Here is a 22,500-nt window from a genome sequence, read left to right as displayed (position 1 = left end):
ATCTCCGTGGACCAGTACCCTACACGTACTTCAAACCGTGGCATCCTGAGCTACCTGGAACCACGTGGCAGTCTCCTCCTTGGAGGGCTGGACAGAGAGACTTCCCGTCACCTCCAAGAACACCGGCTAGGTCTGGTGTCAGGGTCTGCCAATGCCTCCCTGGTAGGCTGCATAGAGGACCTCAGTGTCAATGGCCAGAGGCAGGGGCTCCGGGATGCCTGGCTGACCCGCAGTATGGCAGCTGGCTGCAGGCCCGAGGAAGATGAGTATGAGGAAGATGCCTATGGTCCATATGAAGCTTTCTCTACCCTGGCACCCGAGGCCTGGCCAGCCGTGATGCTGCCAGAGCCATGTGTTCCTGATCCAGGACTGCCTCTTGTCTTTGCAAATTTCACCCAGCTGCTAACCATTAGCCCACTGGTGGTGGCTGAGGGTGGCACAGCCTGGCTTGAATGGCGACATGTGCAACCCACACTGGACCTGATGGAGGCAGAGCTGCGGAAGTCCCAGGTGCTATTCAGTGTGAGCCGTGGGGCACGTCATGGAGAGTTGGAGCTGGACATCCCAGGTGCCCAGGCCCGGAAAATGTTCACCTTGCTGGACGTGGTAAATCGTAAGGCCCGCTTTGTCCACGACGGCTCTGAGGATACCTCTGACCAGCTGATGCTAGAAGTGTCAGTGACGGCCCGAGTGACTGTGCCCTCCTGTCTGCGGAGGGGCCAAACTTACATATTGCCCATCCAGGTGAACCCTGTCAATGACCCTCCCCGTATCATCTTCCCTCATGGCAACCTAATGGTGATCCTAGAACACACACAGAAACCACTGGGACCTGAGATTTTCCAAGCCTATGACCCAGACTCTGCCTGTGAGGGCCTCACCATCCAGCTCCTTGGCACCTACACTGGTGTCCCTGTGGAGCATCGAGACCAGCCCGGAGAGCCAGTAACTGAGTTTTCCTGCCGGGAGCTGGAGGCAGGCAATATAGTCTACATTCACCGTGGTGGGCCTGCACAGGACCTAACATTCCGCGTCAGCGATGGGATGCAGGCTAGTGCCCCAGCTACACTGAAAGTAGTGGCTGTCCGGCCAGCGATACAGATCCACCATAGCACTGGACTGCACCTGGCTCAGGGTTCTGCCGCATCAATTTTGCCTGCCAACCTGTCAGTGGAAACCAATGCTGTAGGGCAGGATGTAAGCGTGCTGTTCCGAGTCACCGGCACCCTGCAGTTTGGGGAGCTGCAGAAACAGGGAGCAGGAGGAGTAGAGGGTGCTGAGTGGTGGGCCACACAGGCATTCCACCAACGCGATGTGGAGCAGGGTCGCGTGAGGTACCTAAGTACTGACCCACAACACCACACCCAGGACACAGTGGAGGACCTGACCCTGGAGATACAGGTGGGCCAGGAGACATTGAGCAATCTGTCTTTCCCAGTGACCATCCAGAGGGCCATGGTGTGGATGCTGAGAATGGAGCCACTGCATACTCAAAACCCCCATCAGGAGGCCCTCACCCTAGCTCACCTAGAGGCTGCCCTGGAGGAGGAGGCAGGCCTACGCCCTCACACCTTCCACTATGAGCTGGTTCAGGCCCCCAGAAAAGGTAACCTTCAGCTCCAGGGCACAAGACTGTCTGACGGCCAGAGCTTCAGCCAGGATGACCTGCAGGCAGGTCGGGTGACCTATAGGGCCACAGTGCGGGCTTCGGAGGCAGCCGATGACTCATTCCGTTTTCGTGTCACAGCTCCACCACACTTCTCCCCACTCTACACCTTCCCCATCCACATTGGTGGTGACCCAAATGCTCCTGTCCTCACCAACGTCCTCCTTGTGGTACCTGAGGGAGGAGAGGAAGTCCTTTCTGCTGACCACCTCTTTGTCAAGAGTCTCAACAGCGCCAGCTACCTCTATGAGGTCATGGAGCGACCGCGCCATGGGAGGTTGGCTTGGCGGGGACCACGGGGTAAGGCCACCCCAGTGACATCCTTCACTAATGAGGACCTGCTGCGTGGCCGGCTGGTCTACCAGCATGATGACTCTGAGACCACAGAGGATGATATCCCATTTGTGGCCACTCGCCAGGGAGAGGGCAGTGGTGACATGGCCTGGGAGGAAGTGCGAGGTGTCTTCCGAGTGGCCATCCAGCCTGTGAATGATCATGCCCCTGTGCAGACCATCAGCCACATCTTCCATGTGGCCCGGGGTGGACAGCGACTACTGACTACAGATGATGTGGCCTTCAGTGATGCTGACTCAGGCTTCACCGATGCTCAGCTGGTGCTGACTCGTAAGGACCTCCTCTTTGGCAGCATTGTGGCTGTGGAGGAGCCCACACGGCCCATCTACCGCTTTACCCAGGAGGACCTCAGGAAGAGGAAAGTCCTGTTTGTGCACTCTGGGGCTGATCATGGCTGGCTCCAACTGCAGGTGTCTGATGGGCAGCACCAGGCCACTGCCATGCTGGAGGTGCAAGCATCTGAGCCCTATCTTCGTGTAGCCAACGGCTCCAGCCTTGTGATTCCACAAGGAGGCCAAGGCACCATTGACACAGCCATGCTCCACCTGGACACCAACCTAGATGTCCGCAGTGGAAATGAGATCCACTATCATGTAACAGCTGGCCCTCACTGGGGGCAGCTGCTCCTGGCTGGCCAGCCAGTCACCACCTTCTCTCAGCAGGACCTGTTGGATGGAGCCATTCTCTATAGCCACAATGGCAGCCTCAACCCCCATGACACCCTGGCCCTGTCTGTGGAAGCAGGGCCAGTACACACGGATACAACCCTACAAGTGACCATTGCCCTAGAGGGCCCCTTGGCCCCACTGCAACTGGTCCGGCATGAAAAGATCTACGTCTTCCAGGGGGAAGCAGCAGAGATCAGAAGGGACCAGCTAGAGGTAAGGAGCCAGAGATGGTGAGCAGGGCCATGGGCCAAGCAGAGGGACCCTTCCATGAAGAGGATGTAACTGTGATGATGCTGGGGTTAGGAGTATGTGTGTACCTTGGGTACTTACCTGTGTGTGTTGTAGTTCCACAAGCTTCTAGAGAAATCTGTCATCTATACATCCACCTATAAGCTGTGTGTACAGATACCAAACACACGTGTCCTTGCTATATAGTAACCATGCAAAATCTGGGCTCCAAACCAGACCCACAGACTCCCTGAAATAGAATCCAAGAATCTGTATTCCTGCCTGGCATGGTGGCTCAAGGCCTTTAATCTCTACACTCCAGAGGCAGAAGTAGGTGGATCTCTGTGAAATCAAGGCCACTTTGGTCTACATAGGGCGTTCCAGGCCAGCCAGGGCTACAGGAAGACCCTGTCTTTAAAAAAAAAAATTCTGTATTCTAATAAATTCCCTGGAAGGTTATTGCAGGTATTGAGCATTGAGAACTGCTGCCCTTCAGAATCCTGTGTCTTCAGCAATTTTCCTAGACCCTATACCAGAACTCTAAGGGTCTACAAAGAGCTTCTAACTACTCAGGGAGCTCACAGAGCATCCACAGGTCATCCAGCAGGCTTACTGACATGCTGTGTGACTTTCCCAGACCCTTGCCAATTTATGAGGCCCTTCTGGTTCTGGGTGTTTGGGTTTTGAGGCAGATTGTGACATCTGGTGTCAGGAAGCGCCCACACACTGGAGGAGAGAGCTTTTGAGCCAAGCTTTGAAGAATAGTGAGGTGTCAATAGCAAAAACTAGGAGACAATATTCCAAGAAAAGGGAGCATGCCATGAAAAGACACAGAATCAGAAGTGTGAATTTAGAGTGTCTAGTTAGATTTTTTTGTGGCTAGATCATCAGTGGAGGAAGTATCCAGCCACCTTTGGACTGTAGTTCTCTTGAGAATCTGGAGTTTGGGAGCCTGTGCTTCTAGGAATGGTGGGGGTGCCCTCTAGTGGTTGGTGGTGGCACTAGAAGGATTGGGGACAAAAGGTCCCAAGTAAATCACCTATCACAGACCTGAGCCTGAGCCTGAGCCTCTGTGTGTGTGTGTGTGTGTGTGTGTGTGTGTGTGTGTGTGTGTGTGTGTGTAAAACTGTGTCAATATGTGATGACATTATGCCTTTGACACTGAAATTGATTCTGGGCATGTGGCCCCTCTGACCAGCCACATGCCAATGTTTTGTATGTGAACCCAAGTGCGCATGAGCAGCAATGTCTTTGAGGGATGAGGGCATGTGGAGACAGCCTGTTCTGCCAGCTGAGGTTCATGACAGCCTCCCTTGTGACACTGTGTGTCCCTGCAAACTCTTTTGACCAGGCAGCCCAGGAGGCAGTGCTGCCAGCAGACATCATGTTCTCAGTGAGGACCCCCCCAAGCGCTGGCTACCTGGTGATGGTATCCCATGGCATTTCAGCAGATGAGCCACCCAGTCTGGACCCTGTGCAGAGTTTCTCCCAGGAAGCAGTGGACAAAGGCAGGGTTCTCTACCTCCACTCCCGTCCTGAGGCCTGGAATGATTCCTTCTCCCTGGATGTGGCCTCTGGCCTAGGCACTCCTCTTGAAGGCATCCTTGTGGAGTTAGAAGTGCTACCCACAGTTATCCCACTGGAGGTGCAAAACTTCAGCATTCCTGAGGGTGGCACTCGAACCCTAGCCCCTCCGCTGCTCCACATCACTGGGCCTTACTTCTCCAAACTGCCAGGCCTTGACCTACAGGTGCTAGAGCCACCCCGGCATGGGACCCTGAAGAGAGAAGGTCAACCTCAGGATGGGAGCCTCAGCACTTTCTCCTGGAGAGAGGTATGGCTGTTCAGGAGACCCCAGGGCCACAGCCCAGTTTTAGTTACCTGTACTGGTTTATGCTTTATCTCTGGGAGGTGAAAACTATTGTCCCCCCCCCCTTTCTACTCATGGAAACAGGGGGCTAAATGAATCTGTCTTCTCCTGTACCCAACAACAGGGCATTAAGGGTGCTAGTCCTAAGACCCTTGGGGACTCTCAGGCCAGCTGCAGGCTGACAGCTAGCCCTGGGTCTGCTTGTAGGTAGAAGAGCACCTGATCCGCTATGTACATGATGGAAGTGAGACACTGACAGACAGTTTTGTCCTGGTGGCTAATGCCTCAGAGATGGATCGCCAGAGCCGCCCCATGGCCTTCACTATCACCATCCTGCCTGTTAATGACCAACCCCCTGTCCTCACTACAAACACAGGCCTGCAGGTGAGTTCACTCCTAGGACCACACCATTTATGCTCCTATAAAGAAGCCAGGGTCCCTTACTTGCCAACAAATAGCTCCCATTCTCAGAGGTTTAGTTTCCTCTTCTGCAAAATGGATTCCCTGCTACATATCTGGGTTGTTGGAAGGAGATGTGATGATACTGCACTGAAAATAGAATGCAGTTATGAGGCTTTGTTATAAATACACAGTGGGCAGCCTTGTGAATGGCCATACCTGGCCCTGTTATTCCCTGAACCAACCTGCAGCAGAAGGCTTCCCTATGCCTCAGAACTAAAATGCCTGTCAAAATTTCTTACAATCCTTGAAAGTTGGGCTTCAGGTGGGAGCTTAGGGCCACAACAAAATAAAAGTCACAGCTAGGGTCTCCATATTTTTATCCCTTCTATAGCTGCCCACTAGTAACACCCTCATTTGGCAGAGATAGGAGGTGATGCCCAAATAAGGATAGAACTCCATGGTCACAAATGTATCTGTGAAACAAAAGGGTGTAGCTTAAAAGCCCATACAGCACGACAGTGGATAGACTAGGCTTGGAAGGCCAGTTTCTAGGGTATAGACTCCCTACCATCAAGAGCTATGGAAAGTCTCAGAATAGGACTAACTTGTTTCTGAAATGGGGTATATAGTGTACCTGTGGGAAGTGTCTAGGTGATAAAGAGGAAGAGTGGGACTTCATCTACACAAGCTAAGGGCAGTCTGGAACCACAAGCCAGGAATGCTATATGACAGACTGACCACCAGGTGGTGGTCTCCACCCATGTTTGCTCCCAATACTGAAGCCTCCTCTTCCAGGAGCTGTGGGAGGGACAGCCTCCATGTGCAAGTGCAGGTGAGAAAAAGTTGTTTTTTAGTATAAGGACCCCACCTAGGACGACCCTAGTAACTGACCCTGTACCACATGGAACAGGACTCAGGAAGAGGATCTTGCCCTGCTACAGTTGGGTGGGGGGAGGGGGGGGTCGCTAAGTGTTCCCCCTTCACTCTGCATGAGGAGACTGACATTGAGGGCAATTGCACCATGTAGGTCAGAGGACCAACCCTCCACCTTTCTCCCTTCCACCTCCTGCCCAGCCCTCAGCTGGCAGGCAAGTCCATTTCTAAGTATCCTGGGAGGGCCAACCCTGCTACCTCCATCCTGTGCCTACCCCTGCCAGGTGGTGCATGCAATGGCAGGAGAGGAGGGAGAGACCTACCAGCCATTAAGACACAGATGAAGCAGCACCATTGGTCAGGGATGGGGATCTCTGGGAAGTGAAGACTTGGTGAGGATCAGAACGGGTTTTTTTCCATATGGGAAGTGGTGAGCTAGCCTTAAGATACAAGCAGGATTAGGACAGGTGGGAAAGAAAGAACCTGAGGCTCAGGTGACAAGAAGGAGAATAGTGTGGAAGGCCCTTTATGCCAGGGAAAGCCCAGAAAGGCACAAGCCTCTGTGCCAGCTGGGGGACTCAGTACAGCAAGATAGGGCCCTGATGGCAGCGCCAGGGTCAGGAGGAGGAGGAGGGTGGGTGGAACAATGAGGATGGAGCTTTCACAGACTTGTGCCCCCAGATCTGGGAAGGGGCTACTGTGCCCATCCCTCCTGAGGCCCTCAAGAGCACAGACAATGACTCAGGGACAGAAGACCTGGTCTACACCATCGAACAGCCTAGCAACGGACGGGTAGTGCTGCGGGTGGCACCAAGCACAGAGGTCCGCCACTTCACACAGGCCCAGCTGGACAGTGGGCTCGTACTGTTCTCACACAGAGGTAAGTGCTGAGTGGGACCTTTGGCCCCAGGGGGATTCTTTGAGAGGAGGAGCCACCTTGGGTCAATGAGCCCAAGCTCCGTTTTCTGTGCTCAGGAGCTCTGGATGGAGGCTTCCGCTTCAACTTCTCTGATGGCAAGCACATGTCCCCTGGACAATTCTTCCGAGTGGTGGCTCAGAAGCAAGTGCTCCTCTCTCTAGAGGGCAGCCAGACATTGACTGTCTGCCCAGGTGAGTATGCCAAGCCTAAGCGTTTCTGCAAGCTGGGTAGCTGGGGCAGTACGGAGGGTGGCCCAGCAGGATTCTGCTGGCAGTTCCAAGCCTTGCCTAGACTTCTGTCAAAAGCTGACAAGCTCCTTTGTCCTTTGTAGAGTCTATGCAGCCACTTAGCAGCCAGAGCCTGAGAGCCAGCTCCAGCACAGGCACTGACCCCCATCACCTGCTCTACCGGGTAGTACAAGGCCCCAGGCTTGGCCGACTCTTCCATGCCCAGCAGGGTAGTGCTGGAGAGACCCTGGTGAACTTCACCCAGGCTGAGGTAAGGGCCCCCACTCCTCAGTCACCACACAGGCACCACACACACACAGAGCACACACAAATTGGCAGTTGAACCTTCCAGGGCTAGGCCCCCAAAAAGGAAACTGCAGCTAGATCCTAAGGTCACCATTAAGGAGCAGTAGTGGCACACCCCAGTGATTGGTGAAGGACCTTGCTTGCTTACATGGAGGAGAGTTCAGGATAAAGTTGAGCCTAGAGACAAAAGTGAGCCCAGGACTCGGGTCAGGTGCTAGAGGGGAGCAGAGCCCTCTGGAGAACCGATGAGTCACAGGCATCTAAGTAGCCCAAGCTGTGAGGGAAGCACTATCCACCCTATAGAGCAGAGCTTCCAGGGCACACCAGTTTTTTCAGTTGCCAAGTAGAGGCTACCTAAGCTGCTGGGCTGGCAGGGCTCCACCAGTGGGGGCCAGCAATCATCGCTTACCATATCCTCTGGCTGGTTCCCACAGGGTCTGTGGCATTGTGAACAGCTCCTCCAGGTCATGGTGGACAGGTTCTTGCAGGGGCTCTGCTAGGCAGATAGCACATCTAGAGGCCATGTGAGCACCTAGACCCGGCACATGAGCCCAATGAGTCCTATATGAACATCAGGGGACACAACTGACCTGCCACACTCTGGTGCTGCTCCAAAAACTTTCCAGAGGGGCTTACCCTGGCCCTTGAAAATGGCAGAGCCTATCCCCAGATCTCTTTCCAACAGTCCTTCCCCTCAGAAATCTCCCGGGCCCTGCAAGTTCCTCCCCACCCCATCAGGGTATGTGTTCTTTCTGAGAAGTACCTGGAATGGAGGCACTAACAAGTGAAAAGCCAAAGTCCCCAGCAAACAGATAGCTCAGAGGAAGAAGGTAGCTTGACTAGAGTGAAGGGGGAGGTTCCTCAGATCTGTCGCATCAGTAACCTAGGCTTACGCTCTATCTGCTCCTAAGGCCCTGGCATCTGCCATGGCTCCTTCCTACCCCCTCCGCACAATGAAATACCAGGCCAGAGACTGGAGCAGCTGTGGCCCTGAGTTGCTAGGAGCCTTGTCATCAGATACCAGGGAAGGGAGAATAGGACAAGGCCATGAGTTCCCCTCCCCAACCCAATAGTGCCCACATTAACCTAGTGCTTCCTCCAAACTTCAGCAACAAGAAGCAGACTGAATGGCCACCAGGGGGCCAGCCTGGCAGTGCCACTCAGGGAGCCAGGGAGCCAGGGAAGAGGCTACGTGGCAGACACCCTCCTCCACTGGAGGAAGACAAGGCAAGGCTAAGGAGTGGCTTGATAGCCCCACTGTCCTTCAAGAGTCTGGGCTGGACAGGGCAGGGCTCAGGTAGCCTCAATTTGCAGATAAGGAAATGCTTATAGGGGTCAGGTGATTTTGTACATGGCTAGTAAGAAGCAAAACCAGAACTCAGTCTTCTGACTGCTGCCAAGATTCCCTTCACCTAAGGACACTGCTTGTTTCCCACAGCTTGGGGGACCACTGCACACCTGGCCTGCATTTGCTTTATTCCTATCCAGACCTCCAGGAGCGTGGTAGCCATCTGTTGGCCTCCCCCTTCAATTGGTGGGGGTCTCCATCTCCCACTCTGCCCACCTGTCAGCCTTGGCCAGAGGTTATGACTGACAGTCCTCAGCCTTTTCAGGCATATCTGGTCCACATATGTATTTTATTTGGCCACACATTACATTTAACATTTTAGTATTAGTTGTCGACATCGAAGCTTTGGGAAGTTTCACACAAACCTGATTCCCTGATTCTTCAAAGGCCTGTGTTCCTTCTTATGGCAAACCACTGAGGAGCCGTACCTTCCTTGCACAGGACCTGCTGCCTAGGCAGACAGCTCAATCCTGGCTCAGCACAGCCCTGGTGTGCTGCTCTAGGACTCTAAGCTCTTTTGCTCACTAAGATCCCCCTCCTTTTCCGGTTTACTATTGCATAATTCCTGTTTTTCTAAAAGGAAAATCGTTTCCTGTGTCTCCTAAAAGAGGAAAACAAAAGATAAGACCCAAGGATACATTTTGATTAGAAGGGGAACAGTTCTCTGTGGAAATGAATATTACTGTGTTCAGTATACAAGTGGCCCTAAAAAAAACACCTGTGGCTGGCAGAGTTGTTGTGACAGGGAACTGAGGTCTCAGGAGTAACAGGATCATAATAGAGTCTTTGTGATCAGATAGTGAGCAGCTTTTGAGCAAGAGAGTGAGCTAACAAGCCAGGCACAGTGACACCATCCAGCTACTTGAAAGGCTGAGGCAGGAAAATCCCTTGAGCCCAAGAGTTTGAGGCCAGCCTGGGCAACATAGTAAGACCCTGATTCAAAAGAAAAACAGAGTGACCCAACTTTACATTTTCAAAATCTCATTCTGGTTTCCATGTTAGGACACTGTAGAGGCAGTGGACAGGGGCAAAGCCTGGGACAGTCAGGAAACATGTAATAATCTAGGCAGGAACTGGGTGGTGAGGGAGAGAGGAGTCAAGGAGGCCTGAGGGAGGGGGGTTGCCTGAGCCACTGAGCAGCAGAGCTGCTGTCATGGTGATGGAGACTTGGGAGGCAAGGCCACTGGGGCCCATCTGGGCCTATGAAGCCTGAGATGTCTATTAGATATCTCTGCGAACTGCCAAGGACACAGGTGGAAATCTGAGACTGGAGTTCAGGCAAAAACGAGAGTAAACTGGGCCAGAGATCCAGATAAAGGCCATTTGAATTCCTGAGGCTCTTAGAGAGTATATAGGACAGATTATGCTGCAAGATGCAGTACTAGCAGAGTCTGTGAGGTAGGATGGAAACCTAGAGCAGAACAGCCCAGAAGTTCTATTATGTCAAATGACTCTGAGCATTCAGTGAGACCTGAGACCCATCTTTGGGTCTAATGCGTAAGGCCTATTAGTGCCCTTGGTGAGAATGGGTCTGGTGATAATCAGGGGAACAAAATCTTGAGTGGCATGACCTAAGGCTATGTAGTAACAGTGGAGACTATTCTTGGGGAGTTTTGCTGCAAAGAGAAGTAATAAAAGGGAGGAGGAAGCCAATACCAATAGAAAATGTGAACTCTGGGTTGGGGGTGTAGCTCAATGGGTAGAGTGCTTACTTAGCATGCATGAGGCCCTGGGTTCAATCCCTAGCACTGCATAAAACTTGTATGGTAGCAAGTTTGAGGACAGACTAGGATACATGAGACTCTCTTATAAAAATAGAGGGGACTGGAGAGATGGCTCAGCAGATAAAAGCACCGGCTGTTCTTGCAGAAGATCCAGATTTGAATCCCAGCACCCACAAAGCAGCTAACAACTGTCTGTAACTCCAGTTTCAGGAATTCTGATACCCTCTTCTGTCCTCAGCAGGCACTGCATGACAGGTGCACTTACACACATGCAGGCACAACACTCACACAAATAAAATAAAAATAAATTACTAAATAAAAAGAAAATAGAAAAGAAAAAGTGAATTCAAGAATAGCTTTTTTTCTTTAGGATGAAAGAAGGAATAACTCAGTTGCCTAACAAAGAGATGGTCCATTTGGAGGAAAAGCTGACACAACAGAAGGAAAGACACTCTAGAAGTAGTGTCTTTGGGAAGCAAGAGAGGATAGGAGCCATTGAGAAAGAGAGAGACCTACTTTAGATGGAAGCATGGAGAGATGGCCAGAAAGAACTGAAGGGGTTTCCCCAGCTGGGGCTGCAATCTAGACTTCTGGCTCCAGAGCCCAGTTCCTCCCTGCCACACAATTGCCTAATGGTGACCCACTGAATTAATAAGGTGGAGAGCAGTTACACACCAAGACCTGGGTTCAGTCAGAAATCAGAGGAAGGCTTGGGCACCAGGGTTCTGAGGAGACTGGAGTGCCAATGTCCTGCCAGCCTGATGGGCAAGGTGGAGAGGTGGAGAGGGAGACTTCCAGATACTACAGGCTAGGCCTACCTGTCACACCCAACCATAATGTCTCTTCCAGGTATACGCTGGGAATATTCTGTATGAGCACGAAATGTCTCCTGAGCCTTTCTGGGAAGCCCATGACAACATAGAGCTCCTGCTGTCCTTACCACCTGCCCGGGATGTGGCTGCCAACCTTGATGTGATTGTGTCTTTCGAGGCTGCCTGTCCCCAGCGCCCCAGTCGCCTCTGGAAAAACAAAGGTGAATAGTGTGATGAGGTGGCAAGACTGAGGGTGCAGGGAGAGGCTCCAAGAGAAGGGACACAGGGTTGGCCAGCAGCTTCTGTCTTAGTCCCAGGACCTAGGAAGTTATAAGGGACGGTGGATGAGGAACACTGAGATCAGAGGGAGACACAGCCCTTGTCCTTGCAGGGACCATGAGCCCCATCCTGGAGTTTCTGATTTATGAGAGGCACAGACTTGCCCCAGGGCCTCCCTTCTGAGGGTTCATGGCTCTTTCTTCGGTGGACTGGACCTTCATAACCCATGTCTCACTCCTAGGTCTCTGGGTCCCTGAGGGTCAACGGGTCAAGATCACCATAGCTGCCCTTGATGCTTCCAATTTCCTGGCCAGTGTTCCAGCACCTCAGCACACACAGCATGACGTGCTCTTCCAGATCACTCAGTTCCCCACCAGGGGCCAGCTGTTGGTGTCTGAGGAGCCGCTCCACGCAAGAAGGCCCCACTTCCTGCAGTCTGAACTGGCTGCAGGACAGCTGGTGTATGCCCACGGTGGTGGGGGTACCCAGCAGGATGGCTTCCGCTTCCGTGCCCACCTCCAGGGGCCAATGGGGACTTCTGTGTCAGGACCCCAAACCTCTGAGGCCTTTGCCATCACTGTGCGGGATGTGAATGAGCGTCCCCCTCAACCACAGACCTCTATTCCACTCCGGCTCATTCGGGGCTCCCGCGCTCCTGTCTCTCGAGCCCAGCTGAGTGTGGTGGATCCAGACTCAACTCCAGGGGAGATTGAGTATGAGGTACAGCGGGCACCCCACAATGGCTTTCTGAGCCTGGTGGGAGGCAGCGCTGGCCCTGTGACCCACTTCACACAGGCAGACGTAGATGCAGGACAGCTGGTCTTTGAGGCTAATGGGAGCAGTGTGGCTGGCATCTTTCAGCTGAGCATGTCTGATGGAGCCAGCCCCCCACTGCCGATGTCCCTGGCTGTGGATGTCTTACCATCAGCCATTGAGGTGCAGCTGCAAGCACCCCTGGAGGTGCCCCAAGCTTTAGGACGCTCCTCACTAAGCCAGCAGCAGCTCCAGGTGATTTCAGATCGTGAGGAGCCAGACGTAGCATACCGTCTCACTCAGGAGCCCCTGTATGGACAGCTTCTAGTGGGTGGGCAACCCGCCTCTGCCTTCAGCCAGCTGCAGGTAAACCAAGGGGAAGTGATCTTTGCCTTCACTAACTTCTCTTCCTCTCAGGATCACTTCAAAGTCCTGGCGCTGGCCAGGGGTATGAATGCATCAGCCACTGTGAATGTTACAGTGAGGGCTCTGCTGCATGTGTGGGCAGGTGAGCCATGGCCCCAGGGTACCACCTTGCGCCTAGACCCCACTGTGCTAGATGCCAGTGAGCTAGCCAACCTCACAGGCAGTATGCCCCACTTCCGGCTTCTGGCAGGACCCCGATATGGCCGTGTGGTCCGTGTGGCCCGAGCCCGAGCAGAACCTAGGAATAATCAACTTGTGGAGCAGTTTACTCAGCAGGACCTGGAAGAGGGGAGACTGGGGCTGGAGGTGGGCAGGCCAGAGGGTAGGTCCCCTGGCCGAGCAGGTGACAGTCTCACTCTGGAGCTGTGGGCCAGGGGTGTCCCACCTGCCGTGGCCTTGCTGGACTTTGCCACTGAACCTTATCATGCAGCCAAGCCCTACAGTGTGGCCCTGCTCAGTGTCCCTGAGGCTTCTCGGACAGAAACAGAGAAGCCAGAGAGAAGCACACCCACTGGCCAACCTAGCCTAGCAGCATCCACCCCAGTGCCTACTGCAGCCAAGGGCGGTTTCCTAGGCTTCCTGGAGGCCAACATGTTCAGTGTCATCATCCCCGTGTGCCTGGTTCTCCTGCTCCTGGCCCTCATCTTGCCTCTGCTCTTCTACCTCCGCAAACGCAACAAGACAGGCAAGCACGATGTCCAGGTGCTGACCGCCAAACCCCGCAACGGCCTGCCTGGTGATACAGAGACCTTTCGCAAGGTAGAACCAGGCCAAGCCATCCCACTGACAGCTGTGCCTGGCCAGAGACCCCCGCCAGGAGGTCAGCCTGACCCAGAGCTGCTTCAGTTCTGCCGGACACCCAACCCCGCCCTCAGGAATGGCCAGTACTGGGTGTGAGCCCTGGCCTGGGCCCAGATGCTACCCACCCCCCAAACCCACTACTTCTGTGCCCTGATGCTGCCTGGGGATCCCCAGAGCCAAAAAGAACTGGAGATGCCAGGGGTAGAGGAATGGGGATCCTGGACAGAGTGGAATCAAGAGCTGGAACCTCCCTCAGTTCACTTAGACCTGGAGAACCACAGGGGCTACAGTGGGAAGCAGACTAAAGTCATCCTGCTGCCCAAACCAGGTTGACCTCCTAGGTGGGTCACAACTCTGCTTCTTGGGTCTGTGACCTTAGGTAAGTCACATCTGACTTAGGCTGCCAAGAAGGTCCGGAGAAGAGAGCACCCTGGGTTTTCCATCCCAAGCCTGATCTCCTCTTGTCTCTGCCCCAGACCTGAAGGACAAACTCTCTCACTCTGGTGTTTTAGGGAGATGCTATTCCCTGGAGCTGAGCAGGGAGGTGTGTTAGCCGATAGATTAATATATTCAGGGTGCAGGGTGGGTTGGGCTGCTCTGGGGCTGGCTTATTTAAGGCAAGAAAGTTATTTAACATGGTGCTGGGCTACCCAGGCCTGATGGAACCCCTGAGGGTATGGGATGGAGGAGGATCTGAAGCTAGTTCACTCCCAGGTCCTACTTGGAAGCCCTGAAGCATTGGTGGACAGCCCAAAGCAGCCTAGTTTGGAGAGGGCCACTCTGTTGGCCATGTCCCTCTAAGGACTAGGGAACAGGCAGGTTGGGGCACTTGGCTTCATGGAGCCTGGTTAAATGGTGCTCCAGGGGCTCTGGACAGCTGAGTGTTGTTTTTGTCAGACTATGCCCTGGGCTCTTATCCATGGTGGCCTCACTCCCATGGGACAGGTCTCACAGGGTTGGGGATGGGCAGATCTGGACAAACCTCTGAATTTTCACCTCCTGGGGCCTTCCTGAAGTCCTCTACCCCTACCTGTATGGGCAGGTGGGCCATTTGTTGAGATGGGACCAAAGCCCTTCCTCTATAAGGAACTTCAGGGAAAGAATAAAAATAAATACTCCCAGCCCTAGACTTCTTAGCCTGAGTTTTGACCTCCACAGCCCTGTCCTTCCCCACTTACTACCCATGTGGTTGAAACAGCAAAGGTGAGGGAAATGGGGGTACTTAGGGACCCCAAGGCTTGGGACACAGTGCCCAAAGGGAGGATTTGGGCTTCTAGGCTTAAAACAATTTTTTGATTTATTTTTATTTTATGTATATGAGTGTTATGTCTGCATGTAAGTGCACCTGTGTCATGCAGTGCCTGCAAAAGACAGAAGAAGGGGGCTGGAGAGATGGCTCAGTGGTTAAGAACCCTGGTTATTCTTGTAGAAGACCCGGGTTCACCAAGTCTCCAAAAGGCTATTCTATGAGTTGCTAGGAAGACATCATTCTCTAGTTCTTCAGAGGTTGATGATGTCACAGGATTGGAAGTAATGGAGACAGATTCTAGATCCCCAGGGGATCATCTGGCCCTGAGAATGGGTTAAAGCCATTAGAAGAGAAACACAAAGCCCAGCACTTGGGAGCAGGAACATTAAGAATTCAAGGTCATTCTTAGTTACATAGAAAGTTACAGGCAAGCCTGGGCTACATGAGAGCCTGTCTCAGAGAAACAGATAGAGAAAGAGAGAGAGACCGAGAGAGAGAGAGAGAGAGAGACAGAGAGATTTAATGAACTCTGGGAAAAAATAATAGACTACCTTAGGTTGGGGATAAAAGCCTCAACCAGCCTGAGGTAGGTGACCTACATCTGGGAACCAGAGTGACCTTTTCATGTGTCCCAATATCTGACCTGTAACATTTGAGCCAGGAACAAGGGCAGGGGAAGAGCCTCCCTCCTCCTCACTGTCCTGCCCCAGGACCATCTCACAGCATGCAACCCATTTCAACATCTAGATCCCAGGGCCTCCCCTCTTAGACCTTTGGGAAGGAAACCTGGAATCTAATGTATCATTGCTAAAGGGGCCTCCGGAAGAACAGGGAAGACAAGGAGACAGGATGGGGGTATGTGAATGTCAACCAAAGTCACACAGCAAAGTAACTATAGACAAGACCCCCTAAAGCTCAGCAAGGCTCTTCATGCCACACTGAAAAGTACTGCCCCCTGGAGGATGGCCAGAGCCTGTAGGCTTAGAGATGACCCTGGTCCCCAGAAACGCTGTGTGTCTTGAGCCCCCAATACTAGCTTCCTTTTACAAGTCTAGCATCGCTGGCACCCCCAGGTTAGGGAGACACAGCCAACAGTGTCTCCATACCGTACTTGCTCTGCCCTGTCACTCCCAGAAGGTCAAGGCTGGATCCTCAGGGCCTATATATCTGTGGCCAGTCTCCACCCAGGGTAACTTGTTTCCCTGAGAATGTAAGTCAAGATGGGGGTGACAGACCCGCCAGGCAGGATCTGCCCTCATCTCCAATTTCTTCCAGAGGACTGATGACACTCTCTGTTCACACAGCCTGGTCTGCCCTGCCCCCAGGCACTGGCACAGGCTGACACTGCTCTGCTGCTTTGAGCCTGGGCTAGATGGTGAGCTGGCACCCAGGCACTGTACCAACAGTCTTGCCAGGATCTGAGAGAGGGTCTTATACTCCACACCCAAGCTGGACACCTAATTTAAACGTGAGGCCTTGTCCCATTCAGATACACTCCCAAAGCTTAAGGGGGTTGCTGTCCCCTCTACTAAATAACTCACCAAGGCTGTGAGCATAGCTCAGTGGCAAACTTGCATAGTGTGTACAAGGCCTTGGGTTCAATTCTCAGCACCACAAAAACAAAGAGGAAAAAAAAACAAACAAACTATACCATCTCCTCCCTTTAAGGGGCCTGCTGGAGATAGGAACCAACCTGTGGACCATGTTCAAGATGTTGGGGAACTTAACCCTCTGCTTTATACACATACACAAATAAACAATGTGCACTTGTATACATTGTTATATATGAGAACACGGATTTGCTTATAACATTTCGACACACTCACAGAACTCAGGATCTGTCTACATAATATATAATCTGTGCTGGACAACATACAAGCTTTGAAAGCATGTCCTCCTTGCTTGTGGCCCTCCCAGGTGCCTAGGAGCTAAGGGGGCTAGGACATCCAGCCCCTTGAGGGACCTACGCCAACATCAGAGTTGACAAGTGAACCCATGAGTACAGAGAGGAGTTGCCACAGGGGCCCAGATACCAAGATTACTGAGTATCTACCTTGGAAACTCTGCCTACTGCCCTAAATAATTTAGTCTCTTAGGGGCTAAAGAACGAAACCCTCTAAAAGCTGGCCCTTTAAGTGGGGTTGCTATAGCAGCTGTGGAGTCCACTAAGTTAGAACACTCATCCTCCAATAGGAAACCAGAGAAGTGCTTCCTCTAGCTCCAACCCAATCTCTGACCAATAGGAACTACCAGAGCTGTTGGTATCTTCCTCACAACCCAGAAGATTTTAGGTCTTATAGGAGTGGAGGTCCCTGGGCAGACCTCCAGATTTCTCTGATTGGCTCTCCTGTTCCTGCCCACCTGTGAAGGTGTCCTGGTAAGTGGGTAGAACTGGCTTGCTGTCCATCTTGCCCTAGGTTCTCAGTAAATACTATATCCTTGTGCACATTCTAAGATTACTCAGGCCTTGGCACAACATTTTGTGCCAAAATTGTTGTGGGATATACAGATAGGAATCCACTCAGCCCTTCCTGAAGAGTCCCAGACATTCCAATAAATAACTACCACACCACAATATGTGCCTCAACCCAGTAGTATGAGCTAGTCAGTGAGGGGAAGCCCAGAATGGGAGGGCTGACTCTCCCTGTCTGCTCTCTTCTCTCCTGAGAGATTGCCAGGCATTTCCGTGGAAGAGGTGGCATGCAGCCACTGGAGCTGATCATGTTTACCACCTGATTATATTTCCATCTTCAGTGTAATGAATTATAGTATTTAACTGATGGCTGTTGTCCTCATAAAGGGCGTCACCTCCTCAGAGGGCCTCCTGTGGCCACCAGGATAATTAGTGGGCTGAACTGTGTTCCTTCCCATTTCAGATGTGAAATAACCCTTGGCTAAATCAGTCAGTTACCAAGAGAGGACTTTTTTATTCAAACAGGGCTGCAGCTGGGGCTAGAGGAGTTCTTGCTCCTGTTCCCAACCTGAGCATTACCAGTTTGCTAGCCCAGAACCTGGTCTTTTCTTTTCTTTTTTGATTTTGGTCTCACTATGTAACCCCCAGCTGTCCTGAAACTCTCTATGTAGACCAGGCTAGCCACCATCTTGAAGAGATCCACCTGCCTCTGCCTCCCGAGTACTGGGATTAAAGGTGTGTGCCACCACGGCAGGCTGAGTCTAAAGTTAATCACAAAATGCCTTTCTGATGCTTTGGGATTTGCAGAGGACTTGCATTATCTAGTTTCTGGGTCATAAAAGCGCAAATGTGATGAATTGTCTTTGTCTTTGCTGCTGAAAATGATTCATGGACCAGCAGCACCAACATTTTAGAAATGAAGAAAAGATAAACTGGGCATGATGGCCACATGCCTGTAATTCCAGCATTTGGGAGGTGGAGGCAGGAGGATCAGAAGATCAAGGCCAGTCTGTGCTACCTACTGAGTTTCAATTTGAGGCCAGCCTAGTTCTCAAAAAAAGAAAAAAGAAATGAAGAACCAAGATGTAGCTCAATTCTAGAGCACTTACCTAAGCATGTGCAAAACTCTGGGTTCAGTCTTTAGCACTGCAAAAAGGACATGAAGAACCTCAGGCCCTGCCCCAGATGACTGAGTCAAACTTCATTTTAATAAGGTCACAGGTGATTAGAATACACATAGCGGTATTCTATGAAGGTCTCCCCTCAACTTGGAGCTAATTCATTACACTGAGAGGCAGGGACCTCTCAGTAGGCCAAGGTCACACAGTTAGTGGCTGGACTGGAAGGAATCAGGCCTCACAACCCTGTCCCAAAGTTTTGACTTTCACTTCATGCTGCCATCTGTATTTCCTTGCACATTTACGAAGTCTCCCACATGCCCTACAGACTGAGAGGTTCTGAAATGGATGGGTTCTAATCACAAGGAGTTCCACCAAGGACAAGAGAAGGAAGTTGAAGAGGGCTCTGGCAGCCAGATCTAAAGCAGTGGAGGACTTGAGGAAACAGTCTACTCCCACCTGCCAATCATACTGCCTTCTGTGGTCCGACTGGTCCCACCTGCCAGAGAGAAGGACAAAGAGAGGTGTCTGACCAAGGTCACCAGTCATCCACAAAGGTCTCCACCTGGGAGAATAGCTGTCAACAGCAGAGGTGTAGAATAAAGTCTACCAGGCCTGGCCAGGAAAGGAGGGAGGGCCACCCAGAGTTCTCCATCCACACACAGTAAGAAGTTGGGCATCGTAGCACATGCCTATCATACTAGAACTTGGAGGTCAGAAGCAGGAAAACCTCAAATTCCAGACCAGCTTGGGCTACCCAGTGAGACCTCATCTCATAATAATAACAATAATAATACAGACAGTGGGACTAAGGCTGTTTCGCTGTCTTTTCTGCTCCCTGAAGCCTATAATGCTGTGACTGACCCCCACCCCCTGCCTGTGTGCTGTCCTGGTGTGGGGAGAGACTTTACTCTCCCTACTCCTCTCTCCTCTGGGTTGCTGCACGTTTGGCCTGGACAGAGGCCCAGCCCTTCTCATTTTATAGTAAACATTGTTCAGTTCTGTCCACTCATCAAGGCAGAGTCCAGCCTACCCCAACCACTGTTATGCCCAGTGCTAGTTATACAGTGGTTTGCAGAAGTTATTACTAGAATATAGCACTTCCCTTTCCACAGAGACACCCTCAGACCAAGAAGCCTTTGGCCCCAAGACTCCTTGAGCTCCCACTCTGGTTCCCCTAACTCCCTCACCCCCAGGGATGCTGACTGGGCTCTAACCGCTGTCCTGCCACCAAGAGCTCTGCCAGCACCTAGGCAGGTAAAGCCCCATACTGAATTTCTATGAGGCAGATTTACTTTACCCTCCCAGACTCTTCAGAGCTTGTTTCTTAGCCCGACCCCCACCCCATATTCACCATAGCTCACGCTTACCCAGTGTCTATCGTCTCTGAATCCTGGGCAAAACACATTCACAAAGCTTTCATGAGAGTTCACCTCATCAAGGCATAGTCCATTAAGTGATGCAGAGGCAGAGACAAACCAGTACCCCCTCACCCTCCATCCCTGCCCTGATAGCCTCTACTCAGAACCTCCAGGTTCACCCCTCTTGTAGCAGGGCTGATCACTCATTGGGGCTCACTTAAGCCAACTTCAGGGTGAGGAGCAGACCCAAGGTGCCCTCACCTCTTCCTTACCCAGAGGGCCCTGCACTCACCTTTCTGCCCAGAGAAGAGTGACTTACCCACGACTACCCAGTGATTCACTAGCAGAGCTGGGCCTCTCAGAGGTGCTAAATACTACCAGGGTCACATCTCTTAATAGTTGGCTTCCCAGATGGAGAGGCACCTGGGTAAGTGTGATGGGCAAAAGACACCAGACTTGCTGGCCAGGACAGAGACCTTGAAGAGCCCAAGTGCAACAGGATAACTCCAGAACCCTCATAAGTCCTGTCAGAGAAGGTGGGGCCTGGCTCAGACAGCTAAAATGCTATTGGGCAGCCAGACAGGTAGTAAGGCTCCCAGAAAGCTTGACTCAGAATGGGAGGAATCCTGACTCTACGTATGGGCATAGCACCTAGACAGTTGTCTCCGGGCAAGACCTAGCGATCCCAAGGAGTTCCTCTTAACCCCCGAGGGCTTCAGTCCCTCTGCTCAAGATTGTCTGAAGAAGCCTAGCAAGATGGCTCAGAGGGTAAAGACACTTACCACCAGGCCAATCTGAGTTTGATCCCTGGGACCCATATAGTGGGAGGAGAGAATGGTCTTCTGTAAGTTGTCCTTTGACCTCCACACATGTGTCACAGCATGCCAATATGTGTGAATATTTATGAATAAGTGAATAAATAAATGTCAGAATCGAAAACAGGAGGGCAGAGGCAGTGACTTCTACCTGATGAAATTGTACAAGTCCACTCACCTATTCTAACTCAAGATAAGATAACTGGGCCCAGTGAGTATGGAGACATGTCTAGAGAAGCTCAGTGCCATCTTTCTGCCACCTGCCTTCATTTCAGCCCCATTTCCTGTCCCTACCAACATCCATGACATGTGGCTGACCAGAGGGCTCAGACCACCTCCCATTGCCTCCCAAGTTGCCCTGGTTCATAGGCATATCTACCTGACCCACATGCCTGGCACTTTTGGCCCATCACACTCACTCTAATGCGCCTCCTTGTTCTGAGAAGCCCATGATGAAGGTTTGTCCTTGGCAACTGTAAAGGTTTCCAGAATATAAGCTCTACCCAGCTCTGGCCCGCTTTACTAATGAGTTGTTGTGTGACTGTGCATGGGTCACTCTTCTCTGGGCCTGAGACTGAGTTTCAATAGGAATTCTGGGAATCAGAGAGAGAAGCCACATGTAGTCTCTGGTCTGAGAGGAAATAGACCCTAGAAAACACTTGTGCTGGGCTGGATGACTGGTCTTTGCTGTTGTCCACCTTTCAAGGCCAACCCTTTAAAACGTAGAACTTGGGCTGGAGAATTGGCTCAGTGGTTAAGAGCACTGACTGCTCTTGAGAGGACCTGGGTTCAATTCCCAGCACCCACATGGTGGCTATGAACTGTCCTTAACTCCAGTTCCAGGGGACTCCAAAGCCCTCTTCTGACCTCTGCAGCATTGCACGACATGGGTGCACTCACATACATGCAGGCAATACACTCATACACATAAAATAAAAATAATAATAAATAAAAATATTTAAAAAAAAAACAAACGCAGAACTGGTATAAGGAGTTGGGGTTCTGCTGAGTCCCCAGGGCAGATCTCTGCTCTCAACTGCAGACCTTAGATGTTGCTTAACTATCTAGTGGTCACTCTAGGAGCCAGTAGGATGGGACATGACCATCCTTTCTACAAATATATCTCAAATGCTATCCAGCTGATGTTGGCCCAGCTAGGCTGGGTTTCAGGGTCAGGGAGGAGGAAACTCACTCTGACAGTGGGGACAGCAGGTAACCAAGGAACTACAGGACAGGGAAGGGCACTCTAATCTTCCAGTGGTCTGGGCAAGGCCAGTGCTCACCTCCCTTTCTCTTCTGGCCCGGCTAAGAATCGGAAATACACCCATGTGAGTCATGGGGCCTATGGGTGTGGAAGATGATATCAGGGAAGAGGCATGCTCTCAGCCACTAGCTGTGATGGCAGCACACATGTGCATGTGAACACATACTCACAGGACTGCCACATGTAGCCATGCACAAGTGTGTGTACAGATCTTCGTTGGCACTTGTAGCTGACATGAAAACCTCAGCCTATACATGCATTCTCCTGAGAACAGCTAACATCCATGCAGATATCCAAAGCTACCCACTTAGAGATAGGCACTGTGCTAGACATGGGACACAGCAGTGATGGAGCTAGACAAATATCAGCTGCCGTGAAGGCTGCTTCCCATCCTGGGAGACAGACATTTACACTTGTAATCCCAGCATCTGGGAGGTAGAGGCAAGGGAATCAGCAATTCAAGGTCATCCTTGGCTACGGAGTGAATTTGAGGCCTGCCTTGGCTACATAAGACCTTGTCTCAAACATATATATATATAATATATTAATAGATATATAATATAATAATAGATATATAAGATATATTAATAGATATATAGTAAGATATATAATATTATATATATA

General features: G+C 51.7%; 1 protein-coding gene across 1 annotated transcript in view; it reads left to right on the top strand.

Moving 5' to 3' along the window:
• Window positions 1-14,785, top strand: part of Cspg4 (chondroitin sulfate proteoglycan 4) — a 37,814-nt gene extending 23,029 nt beyond the window's left edge. Inside the window, exons 3-10 of the mRNA XM_008844885.3 lie at window positions 1-2,901; window positions 4,268-4,750; window positions 4,994-5,170; window positions 6,743-6,941; window positions 7,037-7,171; window positions 7,312-7,478; window positions 11,435-11,618; window positions 11,918-14,785. The exon at window positions 1-2,901 is cut by the window's left edge and continues 639 nt beyond it. Coding sequence (XP_008843107.1) covers window positions 1-2,901; window positions 4,268-4,750; window positions 4,994-5,170; window positions 6,743-6,941; window positions 7,037-7,171; window positions 7,312-7,478; window positions 11,435-11,618; window positions 11,918-13,752 — 6,081 coding nt within the window. The 3' untranslated portion in view covers window positions 13,753-14,785. The remainder of the gene's footprint in view (window positions 2,902-4,267; window positions 4,751-4,993; window positions 5,171-6,742; window positions 6,942-7,036; window positions 7,172-7,311; window positions 7,479-11,434; window positions 11,619-11,917) is intronic.
• The last annotated feature ends 7,715 nt before the right edge of the window (window positions 14,786-22,500 follow it).

The sequence above is a fragment of the Nannospalax galili genome, unplaced genomic scaffold (assembly GCF_000622305.1).
Source record: "Nannospalax galili isolate Female #2095 unplaced genomic scaffold, S.galili_v1.0 scaffold1622, whole genome shotgun sequence".
NCBI lineage: Eukaryota > Metazoa > Chordata > Mammalia > Rodentia > Spalacidae > Nannospalax > Nannospalax galili.
This window is presented reverse-complemented; position numbering and strand designations above follow the sequence as displayed.